General features: G+C 41.0%; 1 protein-coding gene across 1 annotated transcript in view; it reads left to right on the plus strand.

The window, feature by feature from the left end:
• SEL1L (SEL1L adaptor subunit of ERAD E3 ubiquitin ligase) overlaps positions 1-16,768 on the plus strand; it is a 57,960-nt gene that overhangs the window by 32,283 nt on the left and 8,909 nt on the right. The window contains exons 9-19 of the mRNA XM_043919207.1: positions 2-83; positions 428-582; positions 3,218-3,274; positions 5,553-5,621; positions 7,027-7,104; positions 8,181-8,243; positions 9,531-9,618; positions 9,932-10,080; positions 10,964-11,129; positions 12,916-12,990; positions 13,974-14,146. Coding sequence (XP_043775142.1) covers positions 2-83; positions 428-582; positions 3,218-3,274; positions 5,553-5,621; positions 7,027-7,104; positions 8,181-8,243; positions 9,531-9,618; positions 9,932-10,080; positions 10,964-11,129; positions 12,916-12,990; positions 13,974-14,146 — 1,155 coding nt within the window. The remainder of the gene's footprint in view (position 1; positions 84-427; positions 583-3,217; positions 3,275-5,552; positions 5,622-7,026; positions 7,105-8,180; positions 8,244-9,530; positions 9,619-9,931; positions 10,081-10,963; positions 11,130-12,915; positions 12,991-13,973; positions 14,147-16,768) is intronic.

Genomic DNA, 16,768 nt, shown 5'->3' on the forward strand with positions numbered 1-16,768 from the left:
GGGTTACCGATACTGGGCTGGCATCGGGGTCCTCCAGAGCTGTGAATCCGCACTGACTCATTATCGTCTTGTGGCCAATCACGGTACCTGCTTTTTTTGCCTTTGACGTTACCAAAAAAAAAAAGAAAAAATTAATTTTAAATTTATTGTACTGCTTGAAATACTGTGACTGGCTCTCAAGTGGAATCATCTTTACACTAGTTGATTAGGAGGTACTTTTAAAAAATTTGCTTTGGATTCCACTTCTTAGTATTGTGTGGGAAAGAAACTGAATTTAGCTTAGATGACTGTTTCACACTCCGTAGACCACAATAGAAAAACTTCCTTTAACGCAGCGTCTGTTGGTATCTGGCAGCTGGAACGGTACTTCTCACTGTGGGACCGCCCCTCTGACTTTCCGCCCCGTGTTGCTTCGTCCCTGTTTCAGTTGCTAGTGATATCTCGCTGACGGGAGGCTCAGTGGTGCAGAGAATACGGCTGCCTGATGAGGTTGAAAATCCAGGAATGAACAGCGGAATGCTCGAGGAAGATTTGATTCAGTATTACCAGTTCTTAGCTGAAAAAGGGGATGTACAAGCCCAGGTATGTGTTTAAAGGCCTCCTGCAAGGTACACTGCCTTGTGTATTACAGCCTCTGGGGGCAGGCAGTTGGAGCTATAACATGTTCACTGAGCTATTATTAGCTATAAATTAGTCCCGTTTACTCTCCAGACCTTCCATTTGGGTTCATCTGGGTTGTGACCCAGGCATCGATGGGGCCTTAAAGGCTGGCCAGGTGACTCCAGAGTGCGCCACGGGTGGATTGGAGCAACATTACAGTGATGGCGAAGGCTCTTACTGGGTCACCGAGATAAGAACTGTCGCTTCCTCTAAACAGAGAGTCTCAGGAACACTTGTCATTTCAGATGCTCTTCAGAGCTATTTACCATTCGTTTCCTTTGCTTATCTTAGACTATAATTTTCTCAAGGTCAGGGAGCGAAGTAGGCCTGTTTAATGTAAACTGTATGACGTACATCAAAGTATCATGTGTAATTTGTTGTTTCATGGGTTGTTTTGATGATATTAGAAAAGAGAACTTCATCCATCTTTTTTAAGTTGACTTTTTTAAGTTTCTGATTTAGAAACATGTAGGGATGAGCAGTAGATACTTTTCCAATTAATTTTAAGACTAATAGAAGCTAACACTGTAGATTAGTTTGGCTTGTTTTTGAAACTTAAGTAAAAAAGAAATAGTCATATGGCATATTTTTGGTATCAACTTCTTTTGTTCAGTATTGTTTCTGAAATCAATCCTTGTGTTTTCACATAGCTGTAGGTCATTGATTTGCATTGCTGTGTAGTATTTTGTTGTATGAAACTACCACAATTTATCCATTTTATTCTTCCCAGATTTGGGCTATTAAAGTAATGCTATGTGCATTTTCTTGTACATTTCTTATGCAAATATTGTCTCAGATTTTCATAGCTTTATAGAACTTAGTATCTGATAGAAATACATTCTCCCACTATCATATTTTCATTATATTTAGCTCTGATTTTCATCATTTTTTTTTGACTCTTGTGTAATTTAGAAATGAATTGCTTAATTTCCATATCCAGTCAGCCCTCTGTATACTGCAGGTTTTGCATCCACAGATTCAATTAACCATGGATCAAAAATATTCAAAAAAAATTTTTTCCCCAGAAAGTTCCAAAAAGCAAACTTGAATTTGTTACACATCGGCAACTATTTACATAGTATTCACAACTATTTACATAGTGTTTACATTAAATTTTATAAGTGATCTGGAAATGATTTAACATGTACAGGAGGTTGTGTGTAGGCTGTACGCATTTTATACAAGGGGCTTGAGCATCTGAGAATTTTGGTATCTGTGCGGGGGAGGGGTCCTGGAACCAATTCCCTATGGATACTGAGGGATGACTGTACATGGGAATTTTCTACTTACCTTTTTTATTGTTGGAGTCTCTCTTAATCCACTGTAGTCAGAATATGCTCTTTGCTGTTAGTTGCTTGCGATTTCTCGAGACTTGCTCTATGCCCCCATCCCTTGGTCAGTTTGGGTAAATATTCCGTATGCTAAAGAGAATGAATTTCTGCAGTCGTTGGGTGTAGTGTTCTGTATGTGTCAGTTGAATCAGGTTTCTTCATTCTTTATTCAAATCTTTTGAATCCCTACTGGATTTGTCTGCTTTTTCTGTCCAGTGCTGAGATGACATGATTGAAATTTTTCACTCTGGATTTCTCTTTCTTTTAGTTCTATTTCACTTTATATTTTAAGCCATGATGAGTTGCATACAGACTTAATACTTATCTTTCTTTTGAACTAACTTTTGTATCATGAAATGTCCTCTTTTTATCTCCAGAAATATTTTTTGCTTTCAATCCCCGAGGGAAAGGCTCCCCACTCCAGTATTCTGGCCTGGAGAATTCCATGGACTGTATAGTCCATGGGGGTCGGAAAGAGTCAGACATGACTGAGCGACTTTTAACTCACTAACTTGCTTAATACTGGCATAGCTGCCCTACTTTCTTTTGGTTAGTATTTACATGGAATATCTTTTCTGTCTTGTATTTTCAATCTTCTGATGTTTAAGGTATGTTTCTTACAAGTATCATATGACTAGTTTTGCTCATTTTTAAAAGTCTATTCTGACAGTCTTTTAATTAGAGTAATTAATGACGTATTTGGGTTTTAATTTTCTATCTTTCTTGCTTTTGTTTTGCTTTTCTCTGTTCCCTTTTGTCTCCTTTCTTACCTTCTTTTGGTTGGAGGTTGTCTGTATTTTAACCTATGTATTTTTGAACCCCATAAGATAATTGTTCTTTTATACAGTCCATCCAGTATAGCATTCCTCACAGATTTACCTTTCTGTTGTTCTTTATTTCTTATCTCATCTCCAAGCTTCCTAGGATAATTTTCCCACTTCCGGAAGAACACCCTGTAATTCAAAGGATTTGAACTTTTCTTTAGTTTGTGTGGAAATGCCTTTTCTCACCTCTTTCAGAAGGATGTTTTGCAACTAAAAGCAGATGTTTTTAATTTTTTTTTAAATGCAGTTAGAGTAGTATCCCATAAGAAAAACGTTTACTTTTCTGTGTTATGGACAGAACCCTTTTTGTGACCAAATGTTTCTTGTTGGGCTAATTTAATTACAGACCAGATGCAGGTGCTACCATTTACAAAACCTTGCCTCCATTTTGTTCATTTTCAGGTTGGTCTGGGACAACTGCATCTGCACGGAGGCCGTGGAGTAGAACAAAACCATCAGGTACCCTTCCTGATCTTCAGGCTTAGCTTTTCATACTGTGGCAAGCTGTGACACTCCAAATGTATTTCTTGCAAAGTCAGTGACAATATCAAGCTTTGTAATTGAGTCACCATCACAAATGAGGAATCACAAATCACAAATGAGGAACCTGAAGAACAAAAATGTGGTCATACTTTTCAGTGATGGGAAAGGTTTTATTAATTCCAAAACTAGTTGTCATTGCTGCCAAAAAACCATAGAACAGTGTCTTGGTTTTCTATAGGTATGTGATAGACATATGTCTGAAAACTCCTACTGGAAAGTATTTCCTAGAACTGAGGAGGCCTCAGTGTTGAGTTTTTGAGAAATTAGGCGTGTGCAGCTGTAGCAGTCACATCCATTTCCAGTCCCCAGTGTTTATCTGTTTTTTATCTGCTTTTTGTCCTGTGTATCGCTCATCTCTTCCCTTCTTTCCTCAGTACACCTGTCACTTGTGTGAATAATCTCCTGCCTGCATTTCCTAAACAGTAACTTGTATGGGTTACTGCAGATGTAAACTGTGCATCTGATGGTGCAGTTCCCTTGCTTTAATTTCTTTTGAGTGGTCTGTGATTTCCAGTAGCTTGAAAGCCACAACCTTCAGCATGACCTCCAAGGCCTTGGACCACGCTGTTTCCCTCGCCAGCCCCTTGCTTTCTGAGTCATAGGCACAGGGACCTTTACTCAGGTCTTTGAAAATACTAAGAAGCTCCCTGTCTCGGAACTTCTGGAAGGCCAGTCCCTCTGTCTAGAGTGAACATTGTTATCCCACCTGGCAGTTTGTCCTCGTCCTCCAGAAGCCAGGTCCAGCATCTCTTCCCCTAACCCGTGCCCCTGACCCCACCCCGCTGCAGGAACAGGTTGTGTATCACAGTTAGCAGTTCTGAAAATCTGTATTTCCTGTTTCCTTTGTCATTGTAAATTAGTCAAGTATGTAATATAATTGTTTCTCCTGCTAGAATGTGAGGTTCAAAACAGCATGGGCTGTGTCTGCCTTGTTTGCCACCTCATTGCCTGCGCCTGGCAATGCTTAGCATGTAGCAAGTTCTCAGTAAGTGTCTGACTAATGAAACTCTGTTTTTCTGCCATACCAGTTAAATGTTCTAATTAAGGTTATTTTATACATCATATTGCATCAACTTTTAAGAATTAGATCATAACAAAATGCATTTATCACTGAAACGATACCAGATATTGATGCTTTTTAAAAATTACTATGCAGACAGCATTTTGACAGCTTTCGGTGCCTCTTGGTCGTTAAAATTTCATGTCATTGGGCCAGTGAACCCAGCAAATGAACTGGTTAGTAAAAATGTCAGGTGAGAGAACAGAAATCTGGGTAAGAGTTTTCTGCTTACTTTTATACAAGTTTGGGGATGTTCCTGGTGGTGTATGCTACCTACCTGGGAAGCAGCTTACACAGGGATAAATTTTCATAGAAGAGAAGGCATTCCCATTACATAATTGCGTGAACTCAACCAGCATTGAGTAGTACCACCTGTCCCATTCACCACAAGGCATTCAGGATACAGTGCTGGACCTTACCTTTGGTTCTTACCTTTGCAGAGCTTCAAGTTTAACAGAAGCATTAGTTATTTTTTTAAACGGTCACACCAACAAACGTGTAGTAAATTGTGATTATTGTTACAAAGGAGACTTAAAGTGTCCAATGATAGGTTCCTTACTGGAAAGTAGCACTTGTCTCTGAAGAAATGTGGTTGACATTTAAGTTAAACCTTAGAGGTAAGGTCATCCCAGTCCAAAAAGAACAGATGTGTCTAGGTCTTCAGGCAGGAAGGAACATGGCTGGTGTACCCGGAGTGCAGTGAGCAAAAGGTGAAACAGTGCTGAGATAAAGGGTCTGATCTATTCCTTACAGCGCTTCAAGGAGCTGGAAGGTCCAGCCTGTTGAGACTTAAGAACAGTCGCTTTGGGTGACCCCAACAATGAAAGCAGAAAGATCAGGGAGGGGCGCTTTGCAGAAGTTCCACGCCACTCTGATGGAGCCGTGGGGAGGGAGGGGGTCGGTGCGCTCCAGGCCTGCTCGGCGGTGCAGGAGCCAGGACCCAGGGCTGGGCTGGCTGCCAGAGGGACCGCTGGGCGCCTGCGCGACCAGCAGATGTTGCGTTGCCGTTTACTTCAACTTCTATGCTTCACTGTAACAAGATTTTTTTTAATGTTTTTGAAGCAATTATTTTGGTTAAAAGCCAAGGTCAGATTCTATTAATAACTAATAATTTTCATAAATTCCTTCCCACAGAGAGCATTTGACTACTTCAATTTAGCAGCAAATGCTGGCAATTCCCATGCCATGGCCTTCTTGGGAAAGGTACTGTACATCCTGTGAACATTTTCTTTGATAGCAAGAGGTGTTCACCTAGTAAGCACATACGGTATTTGTCTACAATTTAACAAAAATAAGCTGGAAATAAGATTTCCAGTACAAGCGTATTATATCTTAAGTGCTGCTCTGAGACCATTTTCTTAGGTAACTTAGAGGGAACATAGCATTTGCTTATCAGTATGTTAATTCTCCACTGAAGCTAATTGTCACTATCTGCAGACCTACTTTTGGTGTGTGATATGCAATAATAAGGGATTTATTCTTTATGTTGTGCAGTTTTTTTGCTAAGTCTGTCATAATTGCCTGTTTACTTCCATGTTGATTCGAGACAATTAGGGTGTGTTGAAATTTATCTGCAGACCTTATTTAATGTCTTAAATATGATAGCCATCACCCACTTCTCAGTGCAGTTCTTTTCTCAACCAAGGAAACATTTAGGTCTAGAGACTAATGAACAGATTCCATATGTCACGGCATGTTCTCACCACTTCCTTTTTTCATTATTTTGAAAACTAACACAGTGTAAACCAATGGGTATTTTCACCTTTAGCCAAGTCCTAGGGTTAGGAGGCTCAGGTAGAATATATCTCAAAAGTTTTTACAAAGAGAAAGATCTCATCAGTATTTGCCACACGATCACAACTGGTCATTTGGGGCCTGAGAACTGTACATTTACACTTTCTAACTATTGCAGTGTAGAAATTGGTATCACCCATCTATTTTTGTTAGCATTTAAGAACTTTTCAGCCCTCTCGATTCTTGCTCTGAATTTCTGATTTTCCCTATCTCAAAGAAAGATTTCCTTTCCTTATTTCCCCGATACACACATGGATAAAAACAGTACTACTGGTCATTCAGTCTTCCTTTCTCTTGGTCCTTTTATCAGTTCCCATACCCGGTACTCTGTAATAATTCAGTGCTTGAAACCTTTGAAAATAACTTTTGAGTTACCTCTTTTCCTGAACTTAAGACTGTCCTTGCATCTTATCATGGGGAAAGCAGTGGACATTGCCCTCAGCTATCCTTTTCCTTGTGTAATCACTTATTCCAAGCAGCTGATTGACCATTTGACTGCCCTCAGTCAGCACAAGGAGAAAGATTTGTCTCGGGGTTTAAGATTACTTCTGAGATTGATCAGTGAACTGATTTTATGTAGTTGTGTTTATAGATAAGTCGTAAATTTGGCGTGACCAAGAGTATATTAAAAATATCTACATTTCAAAAAAAAAAAAAAATCTACATTTAAGATTTTGCTTTTAATTCTAAAATACCCTGTGGGAAACTATAACACTTTGTTGAAAGAGTTCATGAAATCATGAGATGAGATAGGGGAAAAATGTAATTGCTAAGAAGGCTACAGCTCATATTGAAATTGGGGTCTGTTTTCCAGATGTATTCAGAGGGAAGCGATATCGTACCTCAGAGTAACGAGACAGCTCTTCACTACTTTAAAAAGGCTGCTGACATGGTAAGAATTCTTGACTCAGTGTATTGAAATGTGAGCCATATTTCTGTTATTTTAAGAGATAAGTTTTTAAAGGAATTAATCATAATCAACTCATTCCATAAATTATTGGAAGTGCTTATGTTAATATGATTCATTTGGATGAATGGATTAGGAAGAAACCTCAATAAAAAGCTGTATACGTAGATATGTGTGTGTGTGTGTATTAGGGACCAGATCATTGAACATTAAATCTGTTGCAGTTTCACTGAGAAGTTTCCTGGCCAGGGAAATAGTGATTTTAGTAGTAGAATTGGGAATTATATAATTTACCCTGTTTGTATTGCAGCTTGAGGTTTAAAGCTTCACTGACTAGTTTTGATCATTGTAACACACAGACTGTCTCTGGCCCCGAGAAAGCTGCCTCTTGAGTATTTAAGGCCCTCTGACGCCAGTGTGTGCACTTACCTCTCTGTCAACTAGCACATGCTACTGACCGGTGCTGTTACTACTAGTTGTCCTAGTACGACTAGTGCGTGTTGTCCCAGACCACAGTTAAGTTTTTCCTGAAGCGGCACTGTGACACTTTTTTTAGGTGGATACTAGATTTTTCTCTGTAAGGTCTCAAAGCAGTGATTGTCTTTGTTCCACAACAGTCCAACAACCTTAAGCATACCCTCACCACTGATCTCACCAATGTGTTGATTCTGCCCTGTGGCAGCATCTTCTTTGTTGGGGTTGGAGATTACCAGTGGAAAACCACCCCCCCAAAAACCAAAGTGACCTACTTTTAATTTTGGAAAGATTAAATATATCAGTCATGTTTCATATCACAGATTTGTGAGCCAGATATTAATAGGTAAGTCACCAAAATTTAATTCTAAGTGAATTTACTCTTTACTGTTTTTCAGCAAATATTGAATGTTAGGTCTCCAAAACTCAGTATCCTGTTTAGTCTGATGGAAAGGAGGAAATTCTGTTTTGAATTGAAAAACATACTAAGACATGTTTTGAATATGCTTATAAATTATTTCTTTTGCAGTCACTTTTTCTTGCCTATTTTTTTTTAATGAATCCTTTAATTTTGGTCTGGTTGGCAGGGCAACCCCGTTGGACAGAGTGGGCTTGGAATGGCTTACCTCTACGGGAGAGGAGTTCAAGTTGTAAGTTTTCAGTCCTAACGTTCTGACTTCAACAAGCAGGCAGCTAGTAACGTAGGGAAGTGTCCCAATCAGCCCAGGTGAGGCCGTTTGGTTTGTAACCAGAGCTCAACCTGGAACATTCTCTCTCAGTTGGGTTCCCCGCCACCCCTCACCCCGTCCCACCATAGCAGCTGTCTTCTAGGCGTGGCTGTGTCTCTGGCACCTTCTCAGGGCGTGAAACTGTTTCTCAACGTTTCCATCTGTGCTCCTCGCCTCCCTTACTCGCCCGTCTGTCTCAGGCTTCAGTATCTCCGGGCCGCTGCGTCACTCAGGCCTAAGAAAATTCTCAGGTCCTGCCGTGTGGAGTGAGGCGAGCTCTCTGTCACCCCTTTCCCGTCCAGCTGCCACCTCTCTCCTTTCCAGCCCCTTCCTGCAGCCCGGGTTTCTCCAGAGAAGGAAGTCCGTGAGCGGCTGCGTCCACTCCTCAGCTCTCAGCAGTCAGGCTTCCCCTCCTGTCACTGCTCTGCACAGCCCAGCAGTGACCTCCGCGTTGGCCCGCACGGCGCTGGTTCTGCCTCCCCCGGACTCTCTCCTCGGGGCCGTCCGGGTTTTCCGGGGCCGCTGCGCCTCGCTCCTCTGCGCTTCTTGCCCACGCTGGAGGCCCCTGGATCCTCGCCACTGTCCCCACCTCTGTCCGATCTCCCCAAGCCATGTATTCCTTTAATTTGGGCCCAAACTAAGAGCTCGGTAGAGAATTCTAGTCTGTAGATATTCCCTATCACGAAAGACAGGGATGTGGTCTCATTTTGAGTCCTTCTAGTCATGTTAGGATAGTAAAATCCCGTAGTGACCTTTGTTTTCAGTTTTCTCTGGGGATATGTATGATATTTGACATCTGATGATGTTTGATAAGCTGTTCAGGGATGGAACTAATGAGGAGAGAATACTTTTTCTTATTTAATGTTTAAAAATTGAGGTTTAAAAGGGTTTGTTGATCAGTAGAAAAGCTGTGACTGTTTCTTAATTTTTGGTCTGCTGCTTTAGTAGTGTTGTTCATGCTTTCTGAGTGCAGACGTACAAGTTGTTTCACAAAATAATGTTTTTGTTTTTCTTCACGGTCTTAAATGTTAATCCACCACGACTTAAAAAATATTACCATCTGTGTGTTATTAAAAAGAAGGTCTCTTAACGACTTCAGGAATACTGTGTGCTTTGTGAATTCTTTTTATGAATGAATCTCCTGACTTCGGAGTATGTCAGCCTTTCAAGCCTTCTCATCATGTGATCATGTGAACTCTTTTTCTCCAGAATTATGATTTGGCACTGAAGTATTTCCAGAAAGCTGCTGAACAAGGCTGGGTGGATGGGCAGCTGCAGCTTGGCTCCATGTACTATAGTAAGTAACGATGGATACTCCAAGTCTACACTTCCTGTTTTCCTCTAGATGCCACTGTGATATGGAAATGAGAGCTATTGAGTTCCTATCTGATTAACGTCCTCCCAAGTCAATAATTTGTGCACATCTTGTATTGCCCTGGAGAATGTATTAATCAGTGTTAATGTGCAAATCTATATTAATAAGATTCACATCTTTCTGAAGTAAGAATTCTGAGTTTCATTTAGTTTTATTCCTAGATAAGGCTTCTCTGATGCTTTAGCTAAATCACACTTAACACTGTTCCTGCCCTCTCGTGTGATTTTCCTTACAGATGGCATTGGAGTCAAGAGGGATTACAAACAAGCCTTGAAGTATTTTAACTTAGCTTCCCAGGGAGGCCATATCTTGGCTTTCTACAACCTGGCTCAGATGCACGCCAGCGGCACTGGTGTGATGCGATCATGTCACACTGCAGTGGAGGTAAGGGCTCTTCTGCGCTTGCCTGGGAGGAGAGGCTCTGTTTTCTTTCTGGTTCTCTTGCTATTGTTTCTTCTAGAGGAGAAACAGACTCAGCCGACTAGCTCTGAGACACGGAGGGAAGGCTCTGAGGGTCTGTGTGTCACTGTCGTACTTCCTGATTCAGTCTGTCCGGCCCTCCTGGCATCAGCCTTTACAAGAGCAGATATTATTGTGTGCAGTCTCTCTGGCACCTAAGACAGTATCTGAGACATAGCATCAAAAAGTGTATGTTAAATGAATGTTGCAGGGGGAATGCTAATATCTCCTAGCTGGAGCCTTGCCTCTTCAGCTTTCTCATGATTGGCACTTCAGAGGGACATTGGTAAACGCTTAGCACAGTTTTACGGGCTTCCCAGGCGGCACAGTGGCGAAGAATCCACCTGCCAGTGCAGGAGACGTGGGTCCAGTCGCTGGGTCGGGAAGATCTCCCGGAGAAGGGCATGGCAACCCACTCCAGTGTTCTTGCCTGGGAAATCCCATGGACAGAGGAGCCTGGCAGGTTACAGTCCACGGGGTCGCAAAGAGGTGGACAGGACTGAGCATGAGCACACACAGTTTCTAAACCTCTGCTTCAGTTTCCTTCCTTGTAAAATAGAGCTGTTACTGGGACTTACCTCGTGAGAGAGTGGCCCCTCACAGGAGGAGTGAGTGAGTTACTGTTCTGAAGACTAAGGGAAAGCTTCAAATTAGTATCTCAGATTTTTTTATATATATATATATATATATATATTTTTTTTTTTTAATAAAGCTGCCAAAGATTGAGAGAACAAGCTTAACAGTAGCTTGTAGCCAACGTGCAAAAAATGATTTTCTGACACACCTCTGTTTTGTCCTGTCCTCACAGTTGTTTAAGAATGTGTGTGAGCGGGGCCGGTGGTCTGAGCGGCTCATGACCGCTTACAACAGCTACAAAGACGGAGACTACAACGCCGCTGTGATCCAGTACCTCCTGCTGGCCGAGCAGGGCTATGAGGTGGCGCAGAGCAACGCAGCCTTCATCCTCGACCAGAGTAAGGCCCACTCCCGTCCTGCCCGGGGGTTGGAACACAGGGTGCCCGTCAGGTTCAGTTCAGTGCACTTCAGTCGCTCAGTCGTGTCCGACTCTCTGCGACCCCATGGACTGCAGCACGCCAGGCCTCCCTGTCCATCACCAACTCCCGGAGTTCACCCAAACCCACGTCCATTGAGTCAGTGATGCCATCCAACCATCTCACCCTCTGTCGTCCCCTTCTCCTCCCGCCCTCAATCTTTCCCAGCATCAGGGTCTTTTCCAATGAGTCAGCTCTTCTCATCAGGTGGCCAAAGTATTGGAGTTTCAGCTTCAGCATCAGTCCTTCCAATGAATATTCAGGGCTGATTTCCTTTAGGATGGACTGGTTGGATCTCCTGGCAGTCCAAGGGACTCTCAAGAGTCTTCTTCAGCACCACAGTTCAAAAGCATCAATTTAAGACATCAGGTTAACTTGTTTAAAAAGAAAAGCCACAAAGATATTTCTTTATTGAACTGAACAGCCCACATGGTCAAGTTATTTTACCTCAGATCTCTAAGCCATCAAAGTGAGTTTTATGGAGTTGACACTAGAAATAGGTCCGACATTGATCATAAAATTAACTGCTTTCAGTTAAATACATTTTTCAAACTACAGCAGATACAAAAACATTGTTTTTCCAGTGGCATATAGATTCCTCGTGGTTCAGTGCGAAATGTCAGACTGGATAAAGCACAAGCTGGAATCAAGATTGCAGGGAGAAATATCAGTAACCTCAGATATGCAGAAGACACCACCCTTATGGCAGAAAGCGAAGAAGAACTAAAGAGCCTCCTGATGAAAGTGAAAGAGGAGAGTGAAAAAGCTGGCCCAACATTCAGAAAACTAAGATCATGGCATCTGGTCCCATCACTTCATGGCAAATAGATGGGGAAACAGTGGAAACCATGACAGGCTTAATTTTGAGGGGGCTCTAAAATCACTGCAGATGGTGACTGCAGCCATGAAATTAAAAGAGGCTTGTTCTTTGAGAGAAAAGCTATGACCAACCTAAACAGCATAGTAAAAAGCAGAGAAATTACTTTGCTGACAAAGGTCCATCTAATCAAAGCTATGGTTTTTCCAATAGTCATGTATGGATGTGAGAGTTGGACTATGAAAAAAACTGAGCACCGAAGAATTTATGCTTTTGAACTGTGGTGTTGGAGGAGACTTGAGAGTCCCTTGGACTGCAAGGAGATCCAACCAGTCCATCCTAAAGAAGATCAGTCCTGAGTGTTCGTTGAAAGGACTGATGTTCAAGCTGAAACTCCAATACTTTGGCCACCTGATCGAATGAGCAGAGTCATCAGAAAAGACCCTGATGCTGGGAAAGGTTGAAGGCAGGAGGAGAAGGGGACAACAGAGGATGAGATGGTTGGATGGCATCACCGAGTCGATGGACATGAGTTTGAGTAAACTCCGGGAGTTGGTGATGGACAGAGAGGCCTGGCGTTTTTCAGTCCATGGGGTCACAGAGTCACATACAACTGAGTGACTGAACTGAGTGGTTCAGTAATTAGTCTCATTATTAGCTCTGTGGTTAAAACATGCCTCGGGAAGCAGTGTTGTCCTGAATGCAGTGATTCCTTTGAACTCAGTATTTTATTCCCATACTTGTTTAATTTAAACAGTTTTTTCATTTAATATTTTATATCCCATTTCTCATTTAAATTATGCTGCATGTATCCACCCTGGTTTGCAGATGAAGCCTAAAACTCTAGTGCCTTTCCTTAAATGCCTGGTTTGTGTTTCATTTTCCTTGCAGGAGAAGCAACCATCGTAGGTGAGAATGAAACTTATCCCAGAGCATTGCTTCACTGGAACCGGGCGGCCTCACAAGGTGAGTGGTTGGTTAGTTCTAGAATAAGAGTTTAAACTTGGGGCCTTTCTTTATTGTATCTTTGTTTTTATCTTCCATAAGGATTAGATCATATCATTCATGACTTTTAACAGAGATACTGTTCCTTAACTTGTTTGCCTGATTGGTATTCATTCTTAGAATGAGTTCTAATCCAGGGTTTTTAAATTAAACTGCAGGGTCTTTGTAATGGACATTTATATCATTCTATGCTTTACTCTGGTTTTTAGTTTGAGGCTGGTGTGTTGTGTAAAATGACAATTGAATAAAATGTGTAATAGAATATAGGTGTAAAACGTGAGATTTCAGCCTTTCCCCACTCTTTTTTGTTTGACTATTTCTTTCTCATGCATGCTACTCCCAACGTTATCTGCCCATCTATTCTTCTATACAGTGTTCCAGTTGAACTATTTAAAATGTTAAATGATACTATAGAATCCAGTGATCATTTGAAGAGTATTGTTAGTGAAATACAAATTACACCCACTTTGTTTTGCCTCTCCCTGACTGTTACAAAAGCCTTCTTCAGAAGTGCAACACTTCTGATTTAAATTTTTTACTGAATTTGTAGCTTGGCTGAAGAAATTGCTATAAAGTTTGTGTGTTTATAAGATGGACTTCCCAGGTGGCACTAGTGATAAAAAACCCACCTGCCAATGCAGCAGACTCGAGTTCTGTCCTTGAGTTGGGAAGATCCCCTGGAGTAGGAAATGGCAACCTACTAATATTGGCAACCAATAACTCCAGTGTTCTTGCCTGGAAAATCCCATGGACAGAGGAGGCTGGCGGGTTATGGTCCATGGGGCCACAAAGAGTCAGACATGACTGAGCACGCACATGCACACTGTGTGTTACAAATTAACATTCTATTTTATGGAAGCATGTTAGCAGGAGGAGAAAGAAGAATTTCGTCTGTTTCAAACACAGTTTCTGATTGGCAGTTTTACATTTAACCGCTATTTCAGGCTATACTGTGGCTAGAATCAAGCTTGGAGACTACCACTTCTATGGCTTCGGCACGGACGTGGATTACGAGACGGCGTTTATTCACTATCGTCTGGCGTCTGAGCAGCAGCACAGCGCACAGGCCATGTTTAACCTGGGCTACATGCATGAGAAGGGACTGGGCATTAAACAGGTGGGCGTGACTTCAGATGTGTGCGTGCTGGCATTTTGATTTGGGGGACAGCATTTTCATTTTTACAGGAAATAGGCTTGCTTTGGAGTGTGTTCACATTTTAGGTGCTAAGTTAGAAGCCAGTCTTGGCGTATTTCGAAAGACTGCCCTCACCTCTCTCGTCCTCAGGCATACATACATAATGGCAGCTACACTGTTGTAATTAGGATATTAAGCCAAAGACAGATTCAAAAAAGTGGAAAACCAGTGCTGCCTCTGTTGGTAACTCCTGTTGGAGAAAGTGTCCATCAACAGCCAAAGTCTGTCATTTCTAACTTATTTTGAAATGAATTAAAATGCTTGCTACTGATGAACTTATTCTCACTCTTACACCTTCCTACTGAGGTCTAACATTCTTTAGACCTGTGGTCATTCAAGTTTCTTCCTGTGTTAAAATAACTGAAAAACATATCCTCTTACACATTTTCAATTTGACATTTAAAGTTTCTCCTAAGTTTCAAGGAGTCTTAAGTTCTAGCTATTTTAAACACTAACATTTTTATAAATGGAATGATTAAACTACTTTAAATCCCCAAATAATTTGATACATTCATTATTAACTTTTTTGAAAAGCATGGCAAAGTTATTAATAAAAATTGTATCTTTTACTTTTCTCCCTGACTTTATATTTTAGTCCATTATTCCTAAAAATTATATACCAGTGTAATATACTGATCACTCTGTCATGCTTACCTGAAACAAAAAGTATGTAAATTTGAATTTTATTTCCTGTGATTCTAGGCTGTGTTAAGAAAAATTATTGGGATATTATTAGTCATAGTTAGTCAATTATGAATACACTGTTGATCTCATCAAACTCATGATTTTATAAAATTTTACTTTCTCTAATATTTAGAATGCATCCCTGAGATGAATAGAGCATTTAAAAAATTACTCTCAGTATTGTGGGATAAATTTAACATTCTGTTTTTCGTTTTATAAATACATGAGTGGAACCTCGTTCACATAAGTAAGTGTATAGGAATGGGAAGAATTCTACAGCAAGGTTACCGGTTCTTTAAATGGCTTTGGAGTTCTGTGCTGTCTTGGTCAGCTCCGTAACAATACCGCAGGGCAGTGGTTTCAGCAGCAGACATTTATTTCCCCCATTTCTGGAGGCCGGGATGTTGAAGATCAGGGTGTCTGCGGGTTCGGTGTCTGGTGCAGGCGCTCTCCTCTCTGTGGCCTCTCATGAGGAAAGCGTGAGAGAGAAGCAGCAAGCTCGTTGAGGAGTCTGAGGAGGACGTTTATTCCCTTCATGAGTCCCCCCTCATCCAGTCCCAGTAACCTCTCAAAGCCCTCGCCTCTTCATACCGTAGGGCATGGGGCTTCACAGACAAGCATTTAGTCTGTGACATATGCCACAAATCAGATTAATCTGTCATTGAAGTTATTTCTAATGATCCATCACTGGATAACTCAGTTAGGTCCCCACTTCGTTCTGTTGAAAACAACAAATTGGAAACTAGAGACTTCCAGAAGGAGGTGTTCCCTGGTCACTGGACTCTTACTTCCTCAATTTCTGGGAGTCACCTCTGAAAGGCTTTCCCAGGGCTGATCAAGGAGCTGATGATACTCCTTACTCACTCAGTCTCCTAGAGACCTTTTGTGCTTAAAAGAAGGTGGTTCATTTCATTTTGTTAATGCACTGCTTTTTTGTCAAAGTGCTTATTTTATTGATTGAGTATTTTATGTTAATTCCAATATGTAAATTTTGATACATTTGTATGAACATTAGATGTTGAATATAGTTTTATCAAGATTCTGGAGCTGCAGGCTGTGCATTCAGTTCATGGACAGTCTGCCGAGTAGCACAGCTGTTGAAGCTTCCTTGCTTTGTCAAACCAGTTGACCTAACCTGAGTGTTTCTATCAGAAGGCCTGACTTTGTTAATTTAAATAAAATTAATGGGTTGGATGCCTGAAAAGATCACATGTAAGTTGTGGTTTTTATACATTGAGTAGTAATTTGCAAAGACAATCAGAATTAAAGTGGTAAAACTTTTAATTTTAGAAAAAGCCTGTTTGTATAATAGGCTATACAACAAGAAAATTAATCAGTGCTTTTTGCATAATAATTCATAATGTTATACAAATTTAATTTGTAATGTTTTACAGAGCTTATACAAATTCTTACGAGTAAAGACTGATGAAATGCATGGTATTCCTTTGATTAGAAGTGGGGGTACTGCTGGGATCCATTTTTTTTTAATTAATTTATTTTTTATGAAAGGATACTTGCTTTACAGAATTTTGTTGTTTTCCGTCAACCTCAACATGAATCAGCCATAGGTACACATATGTCCCCTCCCTCTTGAACCTGCCTCCCATCTCCCTTCCCATCCCACCCCCTGGGTTGGTACAGAGCCCCTGTTTGAGTTTCCTGAGACATACAACAGATCCCTACTGGCTATCTGTTTTACACATGGTAATGTAAGTTTCTGTGTTACTCTTTCCGTACATCTCACCCTCTCCTCCCCTCTCCCATAAGCCCATAAGTCTGTTCTCTATGTGTCTTTCTCCATTGCTGCCCTGCAGATAAATTCTTCAGTATCATCTTTCTAGATTCCGTATATATGCATTA

The sequence above is a fragment of the Cervus elaphus genome, chromosome 12, assembly GCF_910594005.1.
Source record: "Cervus elaphus chromosome 12, mCerEla1.1, whole genome shotgun sequence".
NCBI classification, from domain to species: Eukaryota; Metazoa; Chordata; class Mammalia; order Artiodactyla; family Cervidae; genus Cervus; species Cervus elaphus.